Genomic DNA, 11,308 nt, shown 5'->3' with positions numbered 1-11,308 from the left:
ACCGGTAACTAACAGTGATTTGAAAACCAACAAAAATTCTACTCTGTGGTAATGAGATCAGAGGCTTTCATCAGATCACCGGGGCACGGAGTGCAGAGGCAGCTGGCCGGCCCCGGAGGGTGGGCCATGGAAGCCGGCTCGGGGCAGCAGGGCACCTGCTCGGTCCTTCGCGCAGCGCGCTCTGCGTTAGGTTTAGGTAACCCGCCACCAGTAGGATGGGCTCGGAAGACGCCTTCTGAATGCAAATAGCAGGAAGTAGGTCACCCATTTCTTTTCTTCTCTGAGCAAATGTTTTAAACCATCTCATCTGACAGGAGATACATTTAATTGCATTTTAAAGAGCTACCATATTATCCTGACAGTGAGAAAACTTCCAGATGAATTGAGTGACATTCTCTTTTTCGGTGTTAAAATTGAATATGCTGCATGTGCAAAGTAACTACTACTACCTTACTAAAATATCAGGACCCTTCTTAATAATTCCACGTATTAAAAACATCCTTTTTTGCTGTGGGAGGTGGGGCTGGGTGGAAAAACCCTCCAGAATATGGCTCAATTGACCAGTGATGAGATTTAATAATTGTAATCATTTGCTCTGGCCTTTGAAAAGGAAAAAAAAAAAAGATTTTGCTGATGGAATGGAAGCAGTGAAGATTTTTAGTAATTTTCTCTGATTGCTTAGTGGATGATTGTAATGTAGCAGCAGCAGTTTTGCGTGAAATTATTCTGAATTTAAGCATTTTCTGGCAGGTCACAAAGGCATTAGTTTAGAGAAGGGCCTATGTTAGTGGAATGGAGCAGATGACCTCTTTGAGAAGTTCAGCCAGAGTGAGTTCTGGGTACAGGAATTTTGCCATCTACCCAGTGGCGAGAGCGGTGCCTGCCTGCGGGCCTCTCCGATTGAGAAGTGAGGACGGGTGCTAAGTGCTTTTCGATCCTGGGGCCACAGACATTTAAATTGGCACAGCTTTGCTCTTCTGCTTGATCCACCTCTGTCAACATGGCTTAAGATAGGCATCATCAGCATCTCTGGCGATTTGGCCTCAAAGGGCCCGAGAAGGGGGTGTGGGCGTTTCTAGCAGAGGGGGAGTGAGTCTGTGTTCCCCATGTGTTAGCTGTATTTTTCTTTGTGCTTCACTGGAAAAGAGGTAGAGTGGGCGCTTCCACACCACGAAGAGCCCAGATTGTGGTCAATACCATCACAGGAATGACTGGCCTTGGCATCAGTTAGATTTAAATCAATCCTAACACAGCTTGAAACAACTCTTGAGGTTTCCCTTCTCCATCCAGGGTGGCCCTGGTTTGGTGGTTTGGTCACCCTGCTGTGGGGCCTCAACAGAAGCAGGTCACTCAACACCTGGTAAGTTGCAAATTCATCCAGTCACCGACAAAGGACAACATCAGAGAAAAAGAAAAATCATCGTTTAATAAGAGCTGGTGGGAGAGGAGGGTGACACCTTAAAAGGAGTATACAGATGCTTTCTCTGTGTGGTCTTTCAAGAGGAGCCGTTCAGCTCAGAACAAACCCTGCACATCCTGCCAAGGCACAAAGCGATGAGGCTCTCTAACCGACAAGAAGCGACCCGGATGGTACGTTCTCAAGGATCCCAGGTTAATAGAACCATTTACACCCTGACACCCTAACGAAGAGTCTTCCACTGACCTCTGGCCAAGAGTTGGAAAACCCTAGCTTGCATCTCCTGTATTAGAAGAATGGGACCTCATGGAAGGGTGATGAGATGGTTCATGTGTTTAAAGCAACATGGACAGATGATTCTCCTGTGCCAAGGGATATAGCAAGAGGAAGGAGAAACCACAGATGGCCTCCACTACATGGGTGGTCCTCGGGCGCATTGCGCTCTGGGAGCCCGACGTGGTCCGAGCTGTGCTCTGGCAGAAAATCTTGTTGTCCTGCCAACTGATAGTCACTCCTGGGCCTTCCATGGTTCAGTGAGCATCTAACGAATTATAAAATCTAAAAGATCATCGGCTTGTAAACCTGAACAAATCTATAATGAAATGAAGGACCCAAAGGCATTTAATTATTGAACACATAAAAGGAAGTATATTTAAAAAAAATTGGTCAAACTGTCCTGTTAGTTATCATTTTAAAGGAATTTACAGGGCTGTTATAGATTATTCTTTTGGAATAATTCAGTTTATAGCAAGTGCCTAAACTGGTTTCTTCATTGCACAGTATATTCTCTTAAAATGGGTGCTTTAAAACAATTACATACATATTAAAAATCCTCATTTCTTTGCTTAATTAAAACGTTAATACTCTCAGACAACACAGATCTGAAATGGTGAAACCAGCAACTCCCCCTCCCACCTTACAACAAATTAAATTGAGACAAAATTACAAACACATTTCACTACAGGATTATTATTAATAAAAATCAGTTTCTTTTTTTTTTTTATAAAGTTGCCCGAAATGCAAGGGATGTGCATAGGTTTACAACTTAGTCATAATAGCATTTTATTCTTACTCCCCTGGGCGTGCCCCGTGAACGGAATGTACTTTGCTGTAGATTACAGATTGTTTTGTCCAACACAGACACACCGACAGCATAAACGCTCGCGACTGTCCACATGCATTAAGAGTCAAGACCCAACTTCAAATCTCTAAAAGGTTTACAGGGTGCTTCAAAGAGACAGTATCACATTGTCTGGATGTTACATAAAGGACTTAAAAAAAAATACTAGTCTAAAAAAAAAAGAAAAAAAGGCCTTTAAAAATTTATGACTGTTTTGTAATCACTAGACTGATTATTTCAAATAAATAAAGGAAAGAAAGATATTCCAATCCATAAAATCAGACTCTAAAAAGAATGTAGTGTTCCACCCCCAGTCAAGGTAACAGAATCATTGTTTATTATTAAAATAGATTATAGAAAGCAGCATCTATTTTGTGCAGTTTTTAGGGGCCTTGGAAATAAAAAGCTATGATTTCCAAAAATATAACATTCCAAAGGATTGAATAATACATACATTTAAAGATACATTTTATTAAAGTTTAGGAGAACTGATTAAAAAAGATACTGTCTCTTTAAATTAGTGTGTAATTGTTTTTCTCCTCCTATCTATTCGGACATGACAATAATTATAAATGGAGGTCACACTACAACTAGGTAGTCTCTAGGGACCATGACCTGCTGACACAAGGCCGATAACAAAGAGACTTTTCCACGGATGAGGTGGCTCCCGGGTGGGCGTCAGATATCTGGGGACAGGCCTAGTAGACCCAGGAGACCGGGACCCACTGTGGGGCTGTGCACACGAGCTCAACAGCTTCCTCCAGATGTCTGATTGTCTCATCAATTTCATTGTTGATAATTGTGAGATCGAAGTAGTGTGCGTATGTTCTCTGGAGGATATCAGACTCCTTCTGCAGGCGCTGGAGAGACTCATCCTAAATGGTGAAGGGATAGGGGGTGGGGCGGGGGGAGGGAGGAGCAAAGAGGAGAGAGTAGTCAGATTCTTGCTCTTTCCACATTTCTGTTCTTCCCAGTGGCAGACATGGTCAAGGCCAGACCTTGAGGTGCTGCATCTGGGCACAAGGCCAAAGTCCCCTTCGTGACTGAGCTGACAATGAGCCCCTGTGACGGCAGGGCTAGAGGACTGGCTGCAGCCTGGCGGCGCCCCATGCAACAGGTGCTCCATGTCACACCCCGCACGGGACCAGGCCCTCCTGGATACACACAGTGCCCTGCACGCCCAGGCCTAGCTGCCCCATCGGGAGGTCTCCCAGCTGGCAGCGAGGGCTCCAGTGCCCCCCACCCTTGGTCCCCGGGCCCTAGAGCCCAGCTGTACTTGCATCAAAAAGCTGCTGCCTTGGGCCAACAAATTAAGTTGCATTTTTCCCTTTTCTACTTCAAGGTCCAACATGTTCCAGGAATTCAATTACATATAATGGCCTGCACTCAACAGCAGCGGATGCCAGGCAAAAGCTTTTTGGATGTTACAAATAATGGATGAAATAAGGCCATTTTCCAGTTATGATGGCAACCGGCATCTGATGAATCCCCTCAAAGTGGTCTAGCCATTGGAAATGGCCAGACAAATGTCACCAGGCAGAAGTACTCGTACCTCTTAGGGGAAAAAACTCTGAAGGAAAAGCAGCTACTGAACTCTTGGGGGCTTTGCTGCAATAACGGACTTCCCTCAACGCCTCCAGCCTGCTGCAGATTTTGAGAGCCCTCCTCAGGGTGAGCCCACAGGAGGAGGGAATTCAGTTTCCTAGTTTGTCACACGAGTCTTGAGTTTCGCTTTAGCCTCTGGATGGCAGTTCTTTCAAGATCAGGATCTCTTAAGGGCCACCAGAAAGTCGGCCTCTGGATCTTCATGGGGCGGATACTGTGATGCTGAACTTTCAATGGACAGATTCAAACTTGAAGCCAGAGAACTCTGTGAATCAAACTAACCCCCCACTGCCATCCCAACACTATGTAGGTGAGGTATCGGGCTGAGCCCTACCCTAGATACATGGAGCTACATACAACCCCTACCTGCTGATCTGATTAGCATCTCTCTTCCCTACTAGACAGTAAACGTGTCTTGTGTGCCCTGTCATCGCTGTGCCCAGCACTTGGCATTGTGCCTTGTACACAGTAAGCGCTTCCCACCAGACAGTACTGAGAGAGCAAGCCCTTGGCTGACACTGGCCATTACAGGGTCTGATGAGTGGTAAATCTGTAATTGAGATGGAAAGCTGTTCTACTAGGAAGTGGAGGCCGGTGATGCCAGAGACGCACCTCCAGAAAACCCAGAACATGTGGTACCTTCAGTAACTTGGGAGCCATGGCAGCTGCTTGGGACCCCTCCTCTTACCTGAGGCCCATCCATTATTTGTGAGAAACCCTCCCTGAAGAGCCCTGGTCTGTGGGTGCAACTCTCTAGAGAGGGGATCAAAAGTGAGGTCACTTGATCCCATCATGGCACCACGGTGTGGGTGGATGGGCACCGGGGAAGCTGAGAGCCCCACCCATTCTATCAGGACCCTCTGAAAGGGGCAGCCTCCAAGTTTCACCGTCTTTTACTGGGATTTCAAAGTGGGACTGGGTGAGCTCAGATGTTGGCCTTTAGCTAGCACAGTGTAGATGCGACCTCAGTTGATCACTATCTCCTAAGGTCAGATCAACACGCTTTCTGCTGGTGCTTGAAAAGCCTGGTATTTTCATTTTGGCTTCACTTTACAACCAACAATGGAGAAGCCCAATTTTGGGAAATGCTCATTCACCCAAGGACAGGAGTGCTTGCTGCCAGCCTGAGGAGATCCGGTTCCCACCACGTCACTCTCCCGGCTCGGGGATTCCACTGAAAACCACAGTCCTGGGCTTCAGAAACCACTTGCAGAGTTTATGATTTGCTCAGAGAGCCAGGCTGATGAAAACATGTGAGAAAATTTATGGCTGACAGCATCAGTTTTTAAATGTAGCTCTCTCTTTACAGAAAAAGAAAGCTTTCCTCTTAAGGATCATATAAGATGAAGCTATATTTGTCGGTTTCCTCCTTGGCAACACAGCTTGTCTGAAGGCTTGCCTCACGCAGGAGCAGGGTTTAACTCAGTGAAAACAAAATGCCTCTATTCTAACAGCAAAAGCCAGGGTTTATGGGAAGAAAAGATCTACATTCTAAATCTAGGAAAGACAACAAGGCTGTATTTCGTCACCTCCTAGCTGGTACTTACAGGCAATTTTCTGCACCATTTTGGCAGCTATGGAAAATTAGTAAAAGGGCAGGAAAATAGGCAAAGACAAAAACAAAACAGAGCAAAGATAATAATTCAAGAAAAATACACGGCAACCAAAGGATAAGCGCTAAGTGCACTGTGGGGCTTCAAACATGTGGGTGTATCAACGAAGATGGAAAAGTTGAGTTTACAAAGGCATATAGCTTTTGCAAAAGAATGACTAAAAAGATGAGTAACCTAGACATGTAAAGATTTAATCTTCCTTACAGGTATGCAAAGTGCAAATTTCTAGGGCTCAATTGTACTGTCAACTAGCTTGGGTGGGGTTAGCTGGTGTTAGCTGAACAGAGCCAGGAGCCCTCTCCTCTGCTGGTTTCTCTACCTGGCAGATGCAACGGGTCACTCTGTGCCGGAGTCTCCTCTTAAGAGTGAACCTGCAGCAGGTGGGCACCGATGTGCTGACCACACACACCGATGTGCTGACCACGTTAGCATCTGCCCAGCCTCAGAAGGCCCTCGGAGTCAGCTGAGTACTAGAGGGGGACACCAACCATGGCAGGCACTGCTCCAGACCGCTGAGCTGAGCTGAGCTGGCCCAAGACGCAGATGGGATTGGTTTCTAGGTTGGCTCATCTCTGGGGACTGCGTGGGTCCCAGGGCAGAGGCTGCCACTGGGCCGAGGTCAGGGAAGCCCTGGAGCTCTCCTCTGGCAGAGGGGCCGAGGGCTGGCCTGGGGGGCAAGGTGTGGGGGCTGCTGCTTTGCTCCATGGGGCCCCCTGGGGAGCGGAGGCAGCCTGGCCAGCCTCCGCCCCTCCGCCCGGCTGCCTGGCAGAGTCAGGGCTTCCTTCTGGAGCATACAGCGCCCACGGGTCCCTAAGACGATGGGCCATGGAAATGGACCAGGCCTTACCTCATTCAGACCTGGAGTGATGGTTGGCGCAGCGATAAACACGACAAAAGGTGCAAACTCGGCGGTTCTCAGGACCTTCAGCGCCTGCGGACCAAACACGGGAGACTCAGAAGATGAACAAACGAGGAACTTCCCATTCAGTTTTCAGTGAGGGAGACAGACCCTGAGAGACTCCCAAATGCAGGGAACAAGGTGAGGGTGCCTGGAGGGGGTGGGGTGAGGGGATGGGCACTGAGGAGGCCACAGGATGGGATAGGCATGGGGTGTTATAGGCAACTGACGAGGCACTGAATTCTGATGAAATGAATGATATACTATATGTTGGCTAACTGAATTAAAAAAAAAAAAGCTAGTGAGTGCAGCTGTGGAACGAGTCTGTACGAAACCACCTGGCTGAACAAGCCTCTGACTCAAACTCCCAGCCCTGCAGCAGCACATCACCAGCTCTATCCGTGAACCCTCATACTCCTTTCCTTCCGAAGGATGGACAATAGCCATCAGCAAGTGAAAGCTGACCAACTGGATGTTTTTTATGAATCCTGTGAATAAGTCAGACTTCCTTACCCTCAGAAAAGTCAACACCAGGGGCTCCTGGGTGGCTCAGTTGGTGAAGCATCTGCCTTTGGCTCAGGTCATGATCCCATGGTCCTGGGATCGATCCCCTTGTTGGGCTCCCTGCTCAGCAGGGAGTTTGCTTCTCTCTCTCCCCCTCCCCGCTTGTGCTCCCTCTCTCTCAAATTAGGCTGTGTTCACAGTCCCCCGGATGAAAGGTCCCCGTGGGCAGGGGCACCTTGTCCAGGGCCCTAGGCTGCAGCAGCTAAAGGAGCTCAGTGGCCCCAGGGGGTTGCTGTGCCCACAGGAAAATGCTGTGTTCCAGGGAGGGAGAGGGAGCCCCGAGGCCAGTTCACTTCCCTCCCGAAGCCTTGAAGCCTTGCCAACGTCCACCGACTCGTTGACTCGGGTAAGGGATTACTCATCAGCTCCCGGCCACGAGGACGTGAGCCTCCTACGGGTTGTGGACTCTCCTCCACAGCACAGAACCCTGCATCCGCAGGCACACACTTCACAAGAGACTGACAGGTCCTTGACTTGTCTGCATCGGTGGGGAGGAACCTCTACTGTCCTTTATATGAGCATTTAACGTGTCTATTCTGTTATCTGCATGTTTTGCTTTCTTGATGACTTTTCAATCGTGTGCTTTGTCCTACTCCTATTCCTCCCTCTTTTGCCTGGTTGACTGTAGTAGTAATCAGGCTGGTCACTCTGCCTCTGTACTAAAGCCTGCTGCTAGAGGGACCGATCTTCTGGCAAGGCAAATCCCACTGTATGGCTCCTTTGCTTCAGACCCCTCGACCCCCTCTTGGCCTGGGGATAAAATGCACACTCCTCACCGTAAATGGCAGCTCCCTCCCTCCTGAGCTGGCCTGTGCTTATCTCATCAGCCTCCCTCTGCCCTTCTCTGCCCCTTCCCTTCCATGGACTGGCCTTGCTGAACTACTTCCAGTTCCAGAAAGGGCCACGCTCTCTCTGGTTTCCCAGCCTTTCTCTTACTACTCCCTCTGTCCAGACTCTCCGTCCCTATTCTTCCTCCTGCCCTGGCTGAGTGATCCTTTAGCACCAGTGTTCTTTTGTCTTCATCCTTTGGGAGCTCTGTGCTAGCTCAGGTGCCCCTCCTGGGTGCCCCCAGGGTACCCACTGCACCACACATGCAAGTGCCCAGATACTAGAGGGTGAGCTTGAGGGGGGAGGGCTGGGTCTTGTTTGGTTGTCTCCTTCCTGCCCTGGATGGCGCCTAGCATAAACAGTCTTCATGCTAAAATGAAAAAGTGTCACCTATGATTGGCAGAGGGCACGGTGTTCTGTGGCTGAAGGGAATCTCCTGGCCTCTGAACATACAGGCTCGTGAGAGACAACCTGGATAATAAACGTCTAGTGCAAGGTTCTCTTGCACTATGATCAGGTTCTGGAATCTCAGGAACAGTATCGCCTTGTGGGTTATGGGAGCCTGGCCCATTGTCTCACTGGTCCTATAAAAATGCTTCAATTGTGAATGTCACATTCCCCTTGTGAGAAAGCTCTCTGAGCCTGCTTATGCTCATTTTTGACAGAGGTAATTGGCAATTTCTTTGCCAACCCTTTTGTGATTGAAGACTTCAGCAAGGAACAAACATTCTGGAAAAGTGCATATACAGCTCACTCGTGCTTAACGGAGATCTTCCTTTAGAAATCCTCTTTTCTGTCATTATTATTTTGGGCCTCTCCACCCTCCCCATGGCCCATTCCCCATCCTTCCTGTGCTCATAAACAAGATGGATACAGGGTCTGTGGACAGGTTTCCTCATCCACCACAGGCAGCCTCTGGGCAGCTGAGCTGGGAAGATGTTCTAGTGCATGGGACCTACCCCGGCTTCTGTCCCTGACACTACTTCGAGGGCCAGATGGGAAGTCTGTGCAGCCTTGATGTGGAGTGGAAACTACAGGTGAGGCAGAGACGGACACCCCAGGCGTGGAATGATCCTCTCTCTGCTCAGTGTCCCCAGCCTGACAACCACTCAGTTTTTCAAAGATCTTAAGGTCTAAAGCTTGCCCTTGTATTGCAACCCTGGAAAGCACGCTCCACGGCAAATGTGAGCATCCTGCATGTGCCCCTTCTCCATGCGGCACGTAGGCCCCAAGCCTTTAGCCATCAGGACATGGGTCCTTCCGTGCTTACTGCACACAGCTGGCTGTCACTGCAGGCTGTGCTTGCCACACTGATTGTGTCCAAGGACTAGGTTCTCATCCCTCAGCAGGTAATCCCAAAGAAAGAACTGGCATACTTCTAGGAGATGAGAATTATGGGATCCAGGATACTCCCCTCTCTGTCCTGCTTGCCAGGAAGTTCAGAGCCAACCTGCATGCTGATCATAGTAGCTACAGGAGCTTTCTCAGGGCTTTGATGTTCGATTCCTAGCCTATGTTATTTTCTCCCCCCCTCTCTGTTATTTTCAAAAATGAAAAGGCCCCTCAAGTCCGGAGTGAGATTTTCTTGTCTAGTAGCCCTCAGATCTTCAGCGGAGTCACCACACATTTCCTAAGTTGTTCTTGAACAACTGTGTCTCCATTCTCTGCTCTCTACCTATGGGTCTCAAGTGTTGTCTCTGAGCCCAAGGTCTAGGGTCGCTTCAGGGACAGCAACTGGAATTGCTTCACAAGGATTCCATTCCCTCAGGCTGGTAAGGGGGGGGGGAGTGGGAGGGTGAGGGTTCAAGGTCTCTAAACCTTCTTCCTTTCTGACTAAAGACAAGATACAAAATCTGTTAGTATTTACAGGGAAGGATCGCTTTCTGAATCCCAGAGAGGACGGAAAGTATAGAGAGACTGCCAAAAATACGTTGGATTCAAACAGCCAAAGCACCATTAGTTTAAGATTTAAAGTCAAGTCTTTAGTTCTCTTCTGTGGAGACAAATTGATTTTACGGCACCTATATGGCCAATAGTTCATCCCTGGTTACCATGTGTAAGGAACAAAAATGCATCTGATCAAGTATCTACAATGCAGATAGCTTTAAGATGGATCTGCTTTGCAAACTTAAAAAAGTACATAAGGGCAAGTGTCTGAGTCATTTTGTATAAAAATGTAAGGGTTTAAGGAAGAGCACAATGACCCCAGAGATCATCTTTCACAGAACAGCCCCTAGCTCAGAACTGGGCTCTTGTTTTAAAGTGCAGATTCCTAACAAGACAGCAGCTACCCTGGCTACCCCTTGCTGATAACATTTCCCACTATGGGCAAGAGCAAAATCACACATGCTCTGCTACTGTTAACTTTTTAAAGTCACAAATAGATAAACCAGAATAAAATGAAAATCTAAAACCATCATGGTAAGTTCTGGTGACACCCTGGTGCTAAGATTATTTTTGGAGCCATGGTTTTATTTCAATGAAAAAGAAGTTCTATAGTTCTTCCTCAGGTTTTGACTGCCTTATCGATTTTTCTAAACATTAAAAAAAAGATTTAAATCATACGACTATATACAAGGTGGATGAGGTTAAGGATTCCCAGGGTGGAACAGTGAAAGGAGGCTGGGGCCAACTGTACAAAAACCAAAGCCCAGGCCAACACTGTTCAAGCTCAAACCTCCCTCTCGGTTGGTTGTGAAACCTTGGTCGAGTCATGGTTATCGTACACCTCGATTCTTCATCTACGAAGGTTGCTACTGATACCTGTCTCAGGGTTCCAAGGAGTTGGGGAGGAGTACTCATGTTTGCCAAATACACAGCATGGTAGGAACATAGCCTGTTCTTCTCATCTTAAATTTTTTAAAAAAGATCTTATCTATCTATCTATCTATCTATTTATGAGAGAGAGAGAGAGAGAGAGAAGAGAAGAGAGAGAGAGAGAGAGAGGCAGAGACACAAGCAGAGGGAGAAGCAGGCTCCATGCAGAGAGCCCAACGTGGGACTTGATCCCAGGTCTCCAGGATCACGCCCCAGGCTGAAGGTGGCGCTAAACTGCTGGGCCACCAGGGCTGCCAAACAGTGTTCTTCTTTTTACAATCTTATTTTTAAGTAATCTCTACACCCAATGTGGGGCTTGAACTCACAATCCGAGATCAAGAGTTGCATGCTCTACCAACAGAGCCAGCCAAGTGTCCCTGTTCTTCTCATTTTAAAAGAAGCCAGGTTACTGGTTTGCTTCTAGTTTAATCTTTACTAAGACCCTC

At 47.8% G+C, this 11,308-nt stretch overlaps 1 protein-coding gene across 13 annotated transcripts in view; it reads right to left on the bottom strand.

Annotated features, from left to right (window-relative positions):
- Window positions 1-1,405: 1,405 nt before the first annotated feature.
- CASK (calcium/calmodulin dependent serine protein kinase) overlaps window positions 1,406-11,308 on the bottom strand; it is a 349,933-nt gene continuing 340,030 nt past the window's right edge. For all 13 annotated transcript variants that reach the window (XM_072816975.1, XM_072816976.1, XM_072816981.1 and 10 more), the window contains 2 exons: window positions 6,603-6,686; window positions 1,406-3,412 (listed from right to left, as the gene is read on the bottom strand). In XM_072816975.1, coding sequence (XP_072673076.1) covers window positions 3,236-3,412; window positions 6,603-6,686 — 261 coding nt within the window. In that variant the 3' untranslated portion in view covers window positions 1,406-3,235. The remainder of the gene's footprint in view (window positions 3,413-6,602; window positions 6,687-11,308) is intronic.

This window comes from Canis lupus, chromosome X (genome assembly GCF_048164855.1).
Source record: "Canis lupus baileyi chromosome X, mCanLup2.hap1, whole genome shotgun sequence".
Lineage (NCBI taxonomy): Eukaryota > Metazoa > Chordata > Mammalia > Carnivora > Canidae > Canis > Canis lupus.
Note: the sequence above shows the minus strand (reverse complement) of the source record. Positions and strands in the feature narration are given on the sequence as shown.